General features: G+C 32.9%; 2 protein-coding genes across 6 annotated transcripts; one reads left to right on the top strand and one right to left on the bottom strand.

Moving 5' to 3' along the window:
* Positions 5,771 to 8,896, top strand: LOC107641563 (probable LRR receptor-like serine/threonine-protein kinase At4g36180). The gene is made up of 3 exons (XM_021124088.1): positions 5,771 to 6,487; positions 6,866 to 8,477; positions 8,582 to 8,896. Exons 1-2 carry the CDS (start codon positions 5,803 to 5,805, stop codon positions 8,440 to 8,442), a joined length of 2,262 nt encoding a protein of 753 aa, XP_020979747.1. The 5' UTR covers positions 5,771 to 5,802; the 3' UTR covers positions 8,443 to 8,477; positions 8,582 to 8,896.
* Positions 9,478 to 12,550, bottom strand: LOC107644946. 5 transcript variants are annotated; one of them, XR_002347678.1, is made up of 5 exons: positions 12,097 to 12,550; positions 11,939 to 12,010; positions 11,776 to 11,850; positions 11,592 to 11,657; positions 9,478 to 9,888 (listed from the first exon to the last, which is right to left on the bottom strand). XR_002347678.1 is itself a non-coding variant. In XM_016348922.2 (4 exons), the coding sequence occupies exons 2-4, from the start codon at positions 11,970 to 11,972 to the stop codon at positions 9,638 to 9,640; spliced, it is 360 nt and encodes a 119-aa protein (XP_016204408.1). In that variant the 5' UTR covers positions 11,973 to 12,010; positions 12,097 to 12,535; the 3' UTR covers positions 9,478 to 9,637. The 5 variants fall into 5 exon arrangements, 1 of the variants encoding a protein (XP_016204408.1); XR_001621421.2 differs by having other exon boundaries at positions 11,592 to 11,689; positions 12,097 to 12,535; XM_016348922.2 differs by lacking the exon at positions 11,592 to 11,657 and having other exon boundaries at positions 12,097 to 12,535.

Genomic DNA, 13,676 nt, shown 5'->3' on the forward strand with positions numbered 1-13,676 from the left:
AAAATATTAGATATCAAAATAGTATTTTAGTCTATTATTTAATAGGATAATATTAAATTGGTCTCCTATATTTGAGTCAATCATGTTTTGATCCCTAATATTAAAGCGTCCTATTTGAATCTAAAAATATTTTATTTAATTTCAATGTAATCCCTTCGTAATGTCAATATTAAATAATTAACGAAATTTAATTTTCAGATAAGAAAACTTGTATAACCAAATTCTTTAGTGGCTGAGAAAAGTTCTTCGCAGTAGAATGACAAATTGACAATGGCCTTGTCCTCATCACCATCAACGAATTTTACCACAGAAAGCGGGTTCTCGACAATATTCTCCATGTACTTGAACCAAAATTAGTGATTCGTAGTGATGCGTCTACTACTGATTTTGTATTCTCGAATTTGTACTTCTTCTCTAAAAAATAACATTAAAATTTGATGAAATAATAATATTAATTATTTAAATACAATATTTTTTAATTTTAAACTTTAAAAACTAAAAAAAAAAATTTATATATAAAAGATCAATTTAAAATTTTACCCTATTTAATATTGCTTCCTTGTAAAAGTCAGAAAGATTATTAAATTAATAAGAAAAGAAAGCACATCAGGATCTCTAAAATTAGTAATATCTTAGATGACGTATCAAAATGAGAACTAGAAAAGTAGGATATACATCATCTCTTTTGACTAACATGTCACCAAGCAAATTAAATCATTCTGCAAATATATATAATTTATATAGAATTCTTATTAACTAAGTTTATTAAAATATCCAAATAGGAGATTCGAGAAAAAACTATTAAAAATGACCTTTTGATACCCATAAATATATAAATAATAATGTTCTTATATTTGACTGCAGTTTTTTCTGCCAATAGTTTTGTTTGGCCTATAAATTTGAGACAACCCTTTAACTATATACTAGCTTTTAATATGTATTAAATAGTATAAAAATACAATATACACAATAAGACTATGATGTACACGCAACAGAGAACAAAATAACAAGTAAATATTTGGAAAACTTCTTGTGTTTTTATCCATGAAGCTTCGACGAGATATTAATTATTATTTTGGTTACTTGGATCATAAGTATTGTACATGAATTGGTTTAGTGAAAACTACAAATCATCATGCATTAGCCAGCGATAATATACCCAAAAAAATAATATAGGATAATATATATTTAATTAAGTTTTACTGCCATTTTATATTTCCATAAAGTATTAGTACTTTAATTTCTTTTGTATATAGTATTTTAACTGATGACTCTAATGAGCTAATTCAAATAGTTAATATATGAATAAATTTATTTTTCAGCCCGTTGATGATTTTGTTTTAGCATGAGTAAATTCTTTTTTACAAAATACTTTTTCTCTTTTTTTTTTTTCATCTTGGTTCTGAGTTGTGATACCATAGTACTTGAGACTTTTTTAGTATTTCCTTTTATTGTCGTAAAACTCACTTTTGAATCATAAAAAGGCCCAACATGGGCTTGAATCGAAGTCCTTTCCCCATTTGGATTTTTGCCTTTTTTTCGTTCAAACAACAAAATTCTCGTGACAGAAAAAAATATTAGAATTGGCCTCTCTAACCAACTGAGTTAATAGGGCATTTGTGCTTGAAAATGTTACTGATAAGTGATAACATAGATTTCACAGTTAAAATGTAAATATTCAGTTAGTTACCAGACTACTTTCTTGTTAATTAAAATGTTAACTTATGTAATCAACTTCTTTCTTCTGTTTTTATTTCGTTCTTTTTTTTTTTTTAATGTTTGGGCACTATTCTTAAAAAAAAAATTTTAATAATATTTTTTTAAAAATCTTTTACAAAATAAAAGTGATTTTATATTTAAACATCTCATGTAAAAAAATTTATTATCTATTAAACGTCTCATGTGAAAAATATTTTTTTAAATATCTTTTAAAAAAAATATAAATTGTAGCTTCTCAACAAAAATATTTTTTTCTAATGTTTTTACTTTTATCACTAAAAATTTACCAAACACACAAAAAATAAAAAAAAAATATTTTTTATTAAAAAAAGATATTTTTTATTAATTTAATAACCTCCAAATAAGCACTAAAATATTTTTATTCTTACAAGATTATATAATTTTGAATTTAATTTAAAAACAAAAATCGATTGTAATAATATTTCAAATCCAAATCTAAATCTCCGCGAGATCCTGCATCCTTATATAAAGGAGAGTAACACATTCTTCTAAATAAAACCAATTAACCCTACTAAAAAAAGATATGCCTGGAGTTGATCAATGGGCAAGCATACATCAAGATACGTTGAATCAAATTATAAAGCGGTTCCATTCATACGATGAATACCTTCAACTTCGATTCGTTTGCAAGCAATGGAACTTCAATATTCCACTGATCCCCACTGGCAACAAAGTTCCATGGCTGTTATTACCTATCGCTACTGCTGCTGCTAAAAAATCTTTGAAAGACGACGACATCTATCATAATCAAGAAGAAACTCTTGACACCCGTAGTCTTGAAGAGAAGGAGATTTACCATCTCACAATGCCAGAGCTGCAAAATAACTTTATTTGTGGATCTTGTCATGGATGGGTAATAATAGTATTAATATACGAAGGCACCATACAAATGTTAAATCCATTTACAAAGGTTTGTTTCGATCTTCCTCCAATTTCAACTCTTCCTGATGCAATTATTGATACTCATGGTGACAAATGTATTCTTAATTTTGAGGATAGGGTTGGCACTCTAGATATGATTTTCATGCATAAAATCAATGTTTGGAAGGTTATTACAAATTCAGCCCCTAACAATGATCATTACAATGGTTTTATGGCCGTGGTCATATACGGACCTTGTCGAAAATTGGGCTTTTACAGGCCCAATGATCACAGGCCCAATGATCGGAGATGGATCAAGTTTCCAACAAGTCATGAGGACATTATGGATGTGATATTTTTTAAAGAGAAGATATATGCAGTGGACTATGACTTCCAACTGTATGAATTTGATATAAAGGAAAAATTAGAGCCAGTGAGAAGAATTTATTACCAAGGCAGACCTCTTTATAAACTTGACACCAATTTTGTCCAATATAACTATTTGATTGGTTGTGATGATGGAAGTTTATTGATGCTCGTAAGACATGTTAGTTTGGCGAGGGGATTTTAAACGGTGGCAGGATTACGAGACTATCAAATTCGATATTTATAAATTGAATAAAAAGGCAAAAGTATGGTCAAGAATATATGACTAAGAGAATTATGTATTAATAGTTGGATTCAATTCTTCAATTCAGATATTAGCGGACAGTTACAAAGGAAATAAGATCTATTTTACTGATAATATGTTTGGATTACACGCAGAAGATGATGTTTGGCGCCATGACATTGGCATCTACAATTTAGAAGATGAGAGTTGTAAGAGAGTATTATCAAATGTTAATTTTTGTTGTTCTCCTATTTGGATATTACCTTAGTTTAATCTATTTCTTTTTTTTTTTTCTGGATTTTTTATTTGTACTTTTGGATCAAGACATGTTTGCCTCTTTTTTATTATTAGCATACAAGTTTGATATATAATGGTGAGATGTGTTTAATTAGTTTAGTTAAATATTATTTATTTGTGTGCATATTGACGGTTTTTTCATAAATTATAATTAGAATGAAATTCATAATATGCGGTAAATAGTTATTTATCAAAGAGACAAAACTAATTATAAAAAAATTTATTTGACGTTGTACACATAAAATCATTAAATTTAAATCTTGTGACATTTATAAAAAAATTTTGGTTTTTGTTCGGTCAAACAACTAACAAAAAGTCTTATGAGCTAATAGGCTATTTATAATATTATATTTATCTTTGGTGAAAAGTAAAAAATACAACATTCTTTAAAAATTAATTTATTATAAAAAAAAATTAAAACTTAACAATCTCACATATTTTACTTGTAGAGCAAATAGAAGTAATAGGAATAAGTGATTTTAAATGATTTTGGGTTCATCAAGACTCGAACTCTTGACCTTTCAGATCTAGCGCTTTAATACCATGCATGATACCACTCATCCCAAAAGCTTCAGCTAATGGAAAAAGGTAACACTAATGATTATATCTCTAATACTCTCTAAACTTCCATTGTATAAATATTTCATTGGCTCCTCATTCTTTCCCATTCAAATAATAACGACACTTTCTTTACAAGGATATTGGCTATCAACATCATATCGTGGAAAATAGTGTCATTCAATTCAAAGTTGCATGCAGCTTGGAGTATAGAATGGATCGTCCTCATTGTTCAAGCACCCAATTGAAGATACTCTATAAAGATTGTGGTCCTCCTGGTACCTTCATTCCGTGGAAAATGGTGCAAGAAATTTAAAAGTTGCAACGTCAGAAATACTCTGGAATTTTGTGAGACATGATAGTGATAGTAATTCATAGCAACGAATGGAGGTCCTCTACTATATATTGGATCCATATATGGTACTATAATAGGCACATTCCAGTTATTACCACTCATTCTTGAGTTCATACTTCACTTGTGATGAGCGTGGTCATGATGAGGATGAATAATCTGATTCTGATTGAAGCTGTTTTACTTCTTCTTGTTTGTGCTACTGCAGGAGGAGGAGCGGTGAAGTGCGCAGAGCGGGAGAGGCAAGCACTGCTGGATTTCAAGGCCGCCATGGTTGATGACTACGGCATTCTCTCTTCGTGGAAGGGTCGTGATTGCTGCCATTGGAACGGTGTTCGCTGCAGCAACCTCACTGCCCATGTTATCAGTCTCGACCTTCACCGTGACGTCATCGTAAATGAATATTCATTTTTGAGAGGTAAGATTCCCAGCTCGTTAGTGGAATTGCAGCACCTCAGGTACTTGAACCTCAATTCCAATCGTTTTGAAGATTACCATATCCCTGAATTCTTTGGTAACCTCACCAGCTTGAGGTATCTTGATCTGTCATCTTGTGGCTTTGGTGGAAGAATTCCAACTCAATTTGGATCTCTTCCTCATTTAACATACTTGAATCTTTTTGACAATCGTTTAGAGGGTTCAATTCCTTATCAACTTGGAAATCTGTCCAAGTTGCAGTATCTTAATCTCGATCTAAATGATTTCCAAGGAACAATACCATCTCAACTTGGGAACCTTTCAAGCTTGCACGAGCTTTACCTTGACGGTACACTTGGTTCTCTCAAAATGAATGATGATGGAGAATGGTTATCCACTCTTACCTCTTTAACCAATCTTGACTTGACCTCTATATTGAATCTCAACAATTCTTATAACTGGATACAAGCCATCAGTAATATCTCCACACTAATGGTGTGTTTGTTTGAGGTGAAAATAGGAGGAAAGAAAAGGGAGGGAAAGAAATTGGAAGGAAAATAGTTATTTTTCCTTGTTTGGTTGAGGAAAGAAATGGGAGAGGAAGGAAAATGGATGGAAAAATATTGGTGGGATCCACCATTTTTTTTTTCCTTCCAACAATGGAGAGAAAATTAATTCTCTCTTTCTACTTCCAATATTACCCCTTTACTTTTTTCAATATATTTTATAATATAAGGGTAAAATTGTCTTTTTATACTATTTCTTTCCTTCTCATTTTCCTTTCATCCAAACACATCTAAAGAAAATAAAAATCCATTCAATTTCTTTCCTTTCTTATAACACCTTCACTCCTTCCCTGTTATTCCAATGGTTGTCCAATGTCACTTCCAACCTTGTTGAACTTGCCCTTGATTCTGGCCTCTTAGAGGGTTCCACACCTGCCACATCAAATCATTTTGACATAACAATGCAATCACTTGAGCGGCTTCACATATCTCATTATCAAATCACGGCCAGGGATTTCAAATCCTTTGCGAATATATGCACCTTATCTTCTTTGGAGGTGTTTGAAAGCAATTTGACCGAAGATTTGGAATCAATTCTTCACAATCTCTCAGCTGGCTGTGTCACTCACTCACTACAAGAGTTGTATTTGGGCTATAACCAGATGACTGGCTCAATACCTGATGACCTTTCAATATTCCCACTTTTAAAAGAGTTGTACCTCTTCCAAAATCAGTTAAGAGGAAAAATACCTGACAATATCAGGTTGCCATTTCAGTTAAAGGCTTTGTCCATCAGTTCAAACTCTATAGAAGGTGGAATTCCAAAGTCATTTGGAAACATATGTAGTCTCCAATCATTAGACTTGTCTTATAACAAGATGACAGGAGAGCTTCCAGTTGCAATCCAGCACTTGTCTGGATGCGCAAGATACTCACTCCAACATTTGAATCTCCAAAATAACCAATTCAACGGAACCTTGCCTGACATCTCAATTTTCCCATCTTTAACACATTTATATTTGTCTCAAAATAAGCTAAATGGGAAGGTTCCTGAAGGAATTCAATTTCCGTCACAGTTGGAGACATTGATCATGAACTCAAACTCTTTGGAAGGGGTCATCACAGACTCTCAGTTTCATAATTTGGGTTTGTTTGGGTGAGCTTTTAAGAAGAGATCTTTTTTCGAGTTATCTTTTTTTAAAAGATCTTATAGAGAAGTAAAAGTAATTTTATATTTGGATATCTCATGTAAAAAAGTCTTTTTATCTATCAATTATGTTTGGGTATAATAATATAAAAGTACTTTTTGTTTATTTATTACATGAAAAAACATCTTTTTTTTAAGGAAAAAAGATCTTTTAAAAAAAGATGTAAATTACAGCTTCTCAAAAAAGATCTTTTTTTTATTTTACTAGTGCTTTTACTTTTACTACTAGAAATTTGCCAAACACGTTAAAAAATAAAAAAAAGATCTTTTTTTAACAAAATAATGGCGCTCAAACATGCACTTTGTCTAAGTTGAAGGTCTTGGATTATCTGGCAACTCATTTGTTTTGGAAATTAATCGTGACTGGATTCCACCTTTTCAGTTGCAAGTGATAATGTTGCAGCATTGCAAGTTGGGTCCCGATTTTCCAAAATGGTTGCAGACACAGAAAAACTTGATGCAACTTGATATTTCCAATGCTGGAATTTCGGATATCACTCCAGAGTGGTTTTGGGCTCTATCAACAAGGCTAAATAAGATGAACATTTCGTACAACAATCTCACTGGAATAATTCCAGATTTTCCATTGAGGCTTACGGAATATCCTTCTATATATCTAGCTGCAAATCAATTTGAAGGCTCAATCCCGCTATTTTTACGAAGAGCTGTGTCCCTGGATCTGTCCAACAATAAATTTTCAGATGTTACTTCATTTGTATGTGCCAATGATACAGCTGAAAGATTAGGCCAATTAGATATTTCAAACAATTATTTATCTGGTCAAATCCCTGATTGTTGGGAGAATTTTAAATCATTAGCTTATATAGATGTGAGTAACAATAATTTTTCTGGACAAGTCCCCACTTCAATGGGATCAGTTCTTGAGCTTCTTGTATTGATATTGAGAAACAATAGCTTGACGGGGCAGCTTCCTTTCTCGATGAAGCATTGCAAAAATTTAGTGATGCTGGATGCAGGAGAGAACAAATTATCAGGAATCATTCCTTCTTGGATTGGAAGCGGCTTACAACAACTGCAAATGTTAAGCTTGCGGAAAAATCACTTTTTTGGAAGTATACCATTATCTCTCTGTTTTCTAAATGGCATTCGCTTCTTGGATCTCTCGGTTAATCTTCTGTGGGGCCCAATTCCAAAATGTTTCATTAACTTCACTGCAATGACCACCCAAGAAAGGTTCTTAACAGATTCCCATGATCATTCTTGTATTGTCAACCACACTCTTGGAATGTATGGGTATGATTATGATATAATTGCTTTGTTGATGTGGAAAGGTGTAGAACACATATTTGAGAATGATAAGCTGCTTCTAAAAGGTATTGATCTCTCAAGTAATCAGTTCTCAGGGGATATTCCGTCAGAACTTGAGAATTTGGTGGAGCTAGTTTCATTGAATTTATCAAGAAATAACTTGACAGGAAAAATTCCTTCAGAAATTGGAAGGTTGTTATCATTGGAGTCTCTTGATTTGTCAAGAAACCATTTATTTGGCTCCATTCCTTCTAGTCTTGCACAAATTGATTTTCTCTCAGTGTTGGATCTATCACATAATAATTTGTCTGGACAAATTCCAACTGGCACACAGTTGCAGAGTTTCAATGCCTCAAGTTACGAAGAAAATCAAAATCTCTGTGGGCTACCTCTCGAAAAAATGTGTCCCAAGGAAGGGCCACGTCAAGAATCTGTGGTTAAAACCCAAGATGAGAATGATGATGGTTTTATTCAAGCGTTCTTCGCAAGCATGGGATTGGGATTCTTTGCTGGATTCTGGGGGATCTTTGGCACTATCCTCTTCAATCGCTCATGGAGACATGCTTGCTTCCGATCCTTGAACAACATAACAGAAAAAGTTATGTCAAGGTGGCAATGGTGGTGATATATGCAATAATGCAACAACTACTAGCTTGATTGGTAATACCTTCTTTTTTATTTATTTCAATTTTTGTTGATATGAAATATTGTTTAACCTATGAACTTTGAATGATGTTAATGGTTTCTTATCTTTTCACTGATAGCGGATCGGCGACCATGTGCTGGCATCATTCTAGTCAGGAAGCAAATAAAGCAGCAGCACTTTCAACTTTCAAGTGATCAATAAAACTAAGTAGTCGTTCATGAAGCGAATGTGAGAAACTTTAAAAGTAAATAAAATATGAGTTGTTACTTGTAACTAAGTACTAGTGAGTGTTACTTATTGATATATCAGTTTGTATTTGTGAATTGTAACTACCAGTTACCAATCAGTATTGTAATGTATTTGGTTTAGACAAGAGAATATGATATCTATTTTATATTTTTCATGGGATAACGGTCATCAAATCATTTTTGCATGGCAATGAATTTTCTTGAGAAGCTTGACTAGCAGTTCAATATGGCTTAACTGAATTCAGCTAAGTAGGAAGATGGGATGATGTTAAGCAATCATTGTTTCAAATGGATCACAGTCATGCATGTGACATAGTTGTTTTGGATTTTGGTGCATTTGGTTGCATAGCATGTATCTCATATTCGCTCTTGCATATGCCTAAGCCACGAAAATTCTGTTTTTCCCCTGTTTTGGATGCCTACTTTTGCTTCCATGCATTCATCATTGCTTCCCAGCTGCAATTCATTTCTTCAATTCGCAGTTGTTGCATCCAAAACACGCGGTGTTATATATTGAACACATTTTGAAGATGGTTTCTTCTCTCATTTTGCATTCACCAACAATCTCAATCATTTAATTTAATTTATCTTCTTTGAGACCTATTATGATACACGTGAGACTCAATCTATATGTGTTAATTAGGCATATATTGATATACTTTTTCTACAGGCATATGAGAAAGCAAAGCTCAAATTTTCTACACAAAATTTACTAGAATTGCATTTATTGATATACTTTTTCTACAGGTACCTTTTTTTTATTACAGTACGTTCACTTTTTTTTTTTTTTAATGAGTATGTTCACGTGTCTTGTTATTACAGCATAGTGTTACTTCTAAGTACGGGCAGATTATGTCTATCTCTTCCTCTATCTCTAAAAGGTGACATTATTTCAACTTTTTATTCCAGCAGTTTGCAGATTCACTTCATATGTTGGTGCAGCTTTCCTCCTCGCCCCTGCATGGGCATTGTGCAGTGCACGCCATTGCCATCCTCCTGCAGCTGCAGGTTGTTAATCTACAATGTGTTATTTCCTGGCAATTGTATGGTTCAACTTCGACATTTCCACTGTTGTTGCTGCATTGATTCTCACATGCGCAACTATCAGTACAGTCTCGTTCAATATGCCTGCAACTATCGCAAATAATTCCATGCAGACATTGTGTGATTCTATTCTCTGCAAAATGAAGAAGGTTGCATGTTAGTACAAAGTACAAAGGTGCATATAAAAAAGGTTGCATGCATTAAGTTTTAATGAACCAAGTCACCAAAAATGAACCAAGTGAGCCAACAACTGTATCATGCAAAACAGGTGCATATAAAAAGGTTGCATGCATTAAGTTTTAATGAACCAAGTGAGCGAGGACTGCAACAACTGTATCATGCAAAACAGGTGCATATAAAAAAGGTTGCATGCATTAAGTTTTAATGAACCAAGTGAGCGAGGACTGCAACAACTGTGTTATTTCCTGTACACAGGGGTATAGCCAACTGGAAAGCCATACCCGTTTCAGTTGCTTCGGGTTACGTCGGGAGCGGATAGAAACCGACAGATGAGCTCATTACCTGCACTAGGGCTAGACATGCATCATCCTTAATTGTGCATCTGCATTTGATTATGTTTGCTTGTCTTATTTCTTTATAATTGTGCTGCTTGTCTTGTTGTGATTTGTTTGTATGTTGAATTAAGTCTTTTGCTTGTACTTTTAGTTTCTGAATGTTTTAAAGTGATTAATAATTGAAGTTGTGATTGAGAATTAATTAAGTGGCTAAAAAATGATTGATATAATTAATCTTGTCATTGAGATTTGTTTGAGTTTAGAGTCTTCGAAAGAGGTGAACAATTAATTAAAGTAAAGCTAAGAGTATATTCAAAAGGATTGATAAAATATAGTTTCCTTAAGTATGTTAATTTGATATAAAGGAAAAGTTAGAGCCGGTGAGAAGAATTTACCAAGGCAGACCTCTTTATAAACTTGACACCAATTTTGTCCAATATAACTATTTGATTGGTTGTGATGATGGAAGTTTATTGATGCTCGTAAGACATGTTAGTTTGGCGAGGGGATTTAAACGGTGGCAGGATTACGAGACTATCAAATTCGATATTTATAAATTGAATAAAAAGGCAAAAGTATGGTCAAGAATATATGACTTAGAGAATTATGTATTAATAGTTGGATTCAATTCTTCAATTCAGATATTAGCGGACAGTTACAAAGGAAATAAGATCTATTTTACTGATAATATGTTTGGATTACACGCAGAAGATGATGTTTGGCGCCATGACATTGGCATCTACAATTTAGAAGATGAGAGTTGTAAGAGAGTATTATCAAATGTTAATTTTTGTTGTTCTCCTATTTGGATATTACCTTAGTTTAATCTATTTCTTTTTTTTTTTCTGGATTTTTTATTTGTACTTTTTGGATCAAGACATGTTTGCCTTTTTTTTATTATTAGCATACAAGTTTAATATATAATGGTGAGATATATTTAATTATTTTAGATGCAGTGAATCAGTTGGGACACACTAAGCAGGGAAAAGATGAATGGATGACTAGGATTTAAAGACCTAAAAACTTTTAATCTAGCTATGCTAGCCAAACAAAGCTGAAGATTGCTCAAAAAACTTCACTCAATGTTCTATAAAATATTTAAGAATAAATACTTTAACTACTCTTCCTTTCTTGAAGCTAAAGCAGGACACAGGCCATCCTGGATATGGCAAAGCTTACTAGAGGACCGAAAGGTACTAGAAAAAAGGGTGAAATGACATGTAACTAAACAAGGAGGTGTTCGAATAAGGGAGGATCCATGGTTTGGAGCTCAACTACCATTTCTTATACCTAATGGAGAATGCAAAAATGAAAACCTTACCTGACTTAGACAACTATTTACAGAGTCTGGTGAATGGAATCAAACGCTCGTCAGTCTAAACTTTGGCTGTGAAACAGCACAGAAAATTTGTCAGCTCCCTATCACACAGCAAGAAGACTCGGTATATTGGGTGCATAATAATTCTAGAGAGTTTACAGTAAAATCAGGATATGCAATTGTGTACCAATTTTACCATCCCCCACAAGAACAGCTCCATCAGCGCTTCCAACATAAAGAAATATGGAAAAAGCTCTGGAATCTAAAAGTACAACCGAAAGTAAAATTATTTGTGTGGAAATTAATTCATAAAGGAATTGCAGTTATGAAAAAGTTGAATAGAAGAATACCCCAAATTTTAGCTAATTGCCCCAGATGCTTCATTGTTGCAGAATCCCCACTTCATGCCACTGTACTATGTCCTGAAATGGTAGGATTGTGGAATTTATCCCCTCTAGTCAGTTTCAATTAAGATCATTACAAGATTAAAAGTGCCCAACTTGCTTACCTTCTATGGCATTCTTGGCTTATCAGGAACAACTTCGTTTTTGAAAGGAAGAAAATATCTCCCGAGGAAGTTCTGTCTCGGGCCATGCAAGCAGAGGAGGAGTTTCGCCGGCACCACCAAGCTCAAAGAGCTTCGTCGCCATAGCCAGAAGTTCTGGTCTCTTAGAAGACATTATCTTCCCTTTTCCCTTTGTTTTTGGATTTGGATTCTCTAAAGTTTGAATTTCGCTTTAGAGATTAAAGTGTGATCTCTCACCATTTATTTTATAGGTGGGACCAAGAATAAATATGAGAGAGAAACCATTCAAAGGTAGAAGATCACACTTTATCCTCTAAAGTACAAATTTAAAATTTAGAGAATCCAAATTCTTGTTTTTAACCTTCCTGATTAGAATTTAAACAGCGTATTTGCCTTTGGCTATGTTTGGATTTTTCCCTTTTCTATATACTATGCAGACTATGCAGACAGCTGGCTTCAGCTTTATCTTTTAGTAATAAAATGATATAACTTTGGGAAAAAAAATTGTTTATCAAAGATTTAATCTTGACAAAACTAATTATAAAAAAATTTATTTGACTTTGTACACATAAAATCATTAAATTTAAATCTTGTGACATTTATAAAAAATTTTGGTTTTTGTTCAAACAAACAACTAACAAAAAGTCTTATGAGCTTTTTTATAATTGAAATCTCTTTTCTGTCAAAAGAAAAAATGTTGCATTCCCTTCGTTGGATTGATTGGGTAGAATTTTTTCAATAGAATTTTCAATCCTATAAAGAAACAATAATATTTGAAAAATTTGAGTATTTTGTTGTAAAATAAATAACTAAGATATGGTAAATATAAAATAAAGAAGTAGAAGTAGAAGACTCTAGTATTAATATTCACCACAATTAATATTTCAATATAATAGAAATTATTTATATATATATTACCAATATATAGTAGTGTATATAAAAGAAAGAGAAGAGTGTGTTAGCAGTATAAGAGAGAGAAAGAAAATTTTTATTGATTGTTCGTGTCTTTTGCTCCTCAGTTGCTTCTCTATTTATAGACAAAGCAAGTTTTACATTTTCAATTTCATTAACTTTGGTTTGTCTTGAGAAGTTGAGTAATTCAGTATCTAAAACCAAATTAGCCGCCCATATTAATGGACATCCACTTTGACCATTTTGATCTTATCAAAACATATTTATTATTATTATTTGAGTTAAATCTCAAAGTGGTCCCTAAACTTGCAATCGAGTCTCACGGTCGTCCCTAAATATACAATGGCCTCAATATTGTCCCTGAATTTAACAAAGGTGACTCACGGTCGTCCCTGAAGCATTTTTCGGGAAATATTCCTTAACGGCGTGATGACATGTACTGAGAGACGCCACGGTGGATAGATGATGTGGCTATCGTTATTTGACTCAATTTAGTCCCTAAAACTCTTCCATAAGAGAGTGACTTCTAATGGTGGACACAGATAGAACTCAAATTGGGGACTAGGGTTATAAACCACTTCAGGGACTAAATTGAGTCAAATAACGATAACAGCCACATCACCTATCCACCGCGGCGTCTCTCAATACAC

This window comes from Arachis ipaensis, chromosome B05, assembly GCF_000816755.2.
Source record: "Arachis ipaensis cultivar K30076 chromosome B05, Araip1.1, whole genome shotgun sequence".
Taxonomy (NCBI): Eukaryota; Viridiplantae; Streptophyta; class Magnoliopsida; order Fabales; family Fabaceae; genus Arachis; species Arachis ipaensis.

What these genes read in the sequence shown, in the direction of transcription:
- LOC107641563 (XM_021124088.1), top strand. Translation starts at nt 5,803, where the DNA reads ATGCAATCACTTGAGCGGCTTCACATATCTCATTATCAAATCACGGCC. An exon ending in CTCTCAGTTTCATAATTTGG is followed by an intron (nt 6,488 to 6,865) that starts GTTTGTTTGGGT and finishes TCTAAGTTGAAG; the next exon opens with GTCTTGGATTATCTGGCAAC.
- LOC107644946 (XM_016348922.2), bottom strand. Translation starts at nt 11,972, where the DNA reads ATGAAGCATCTGGGGCAATTAGCTAAAATTTGGG. An exon ending in GCAATTAGCTAAAATTTGGG is followed by an intron (nt 11,851 to 11,938) that starts GTATTCTTCTAT and finishes TTGTACTTTTAG; the next exon opens with ATTCCAGAGCTTTTTCCATA. An exon ending in TGTGGGGGATGGTAAAATTG is followed by an intron (nt 9,889 to 11,775) that starts GTACACAATTGC and finishes TTCATTTTGCAG; the next exon opens with AGAATAGAATCACACAATGT.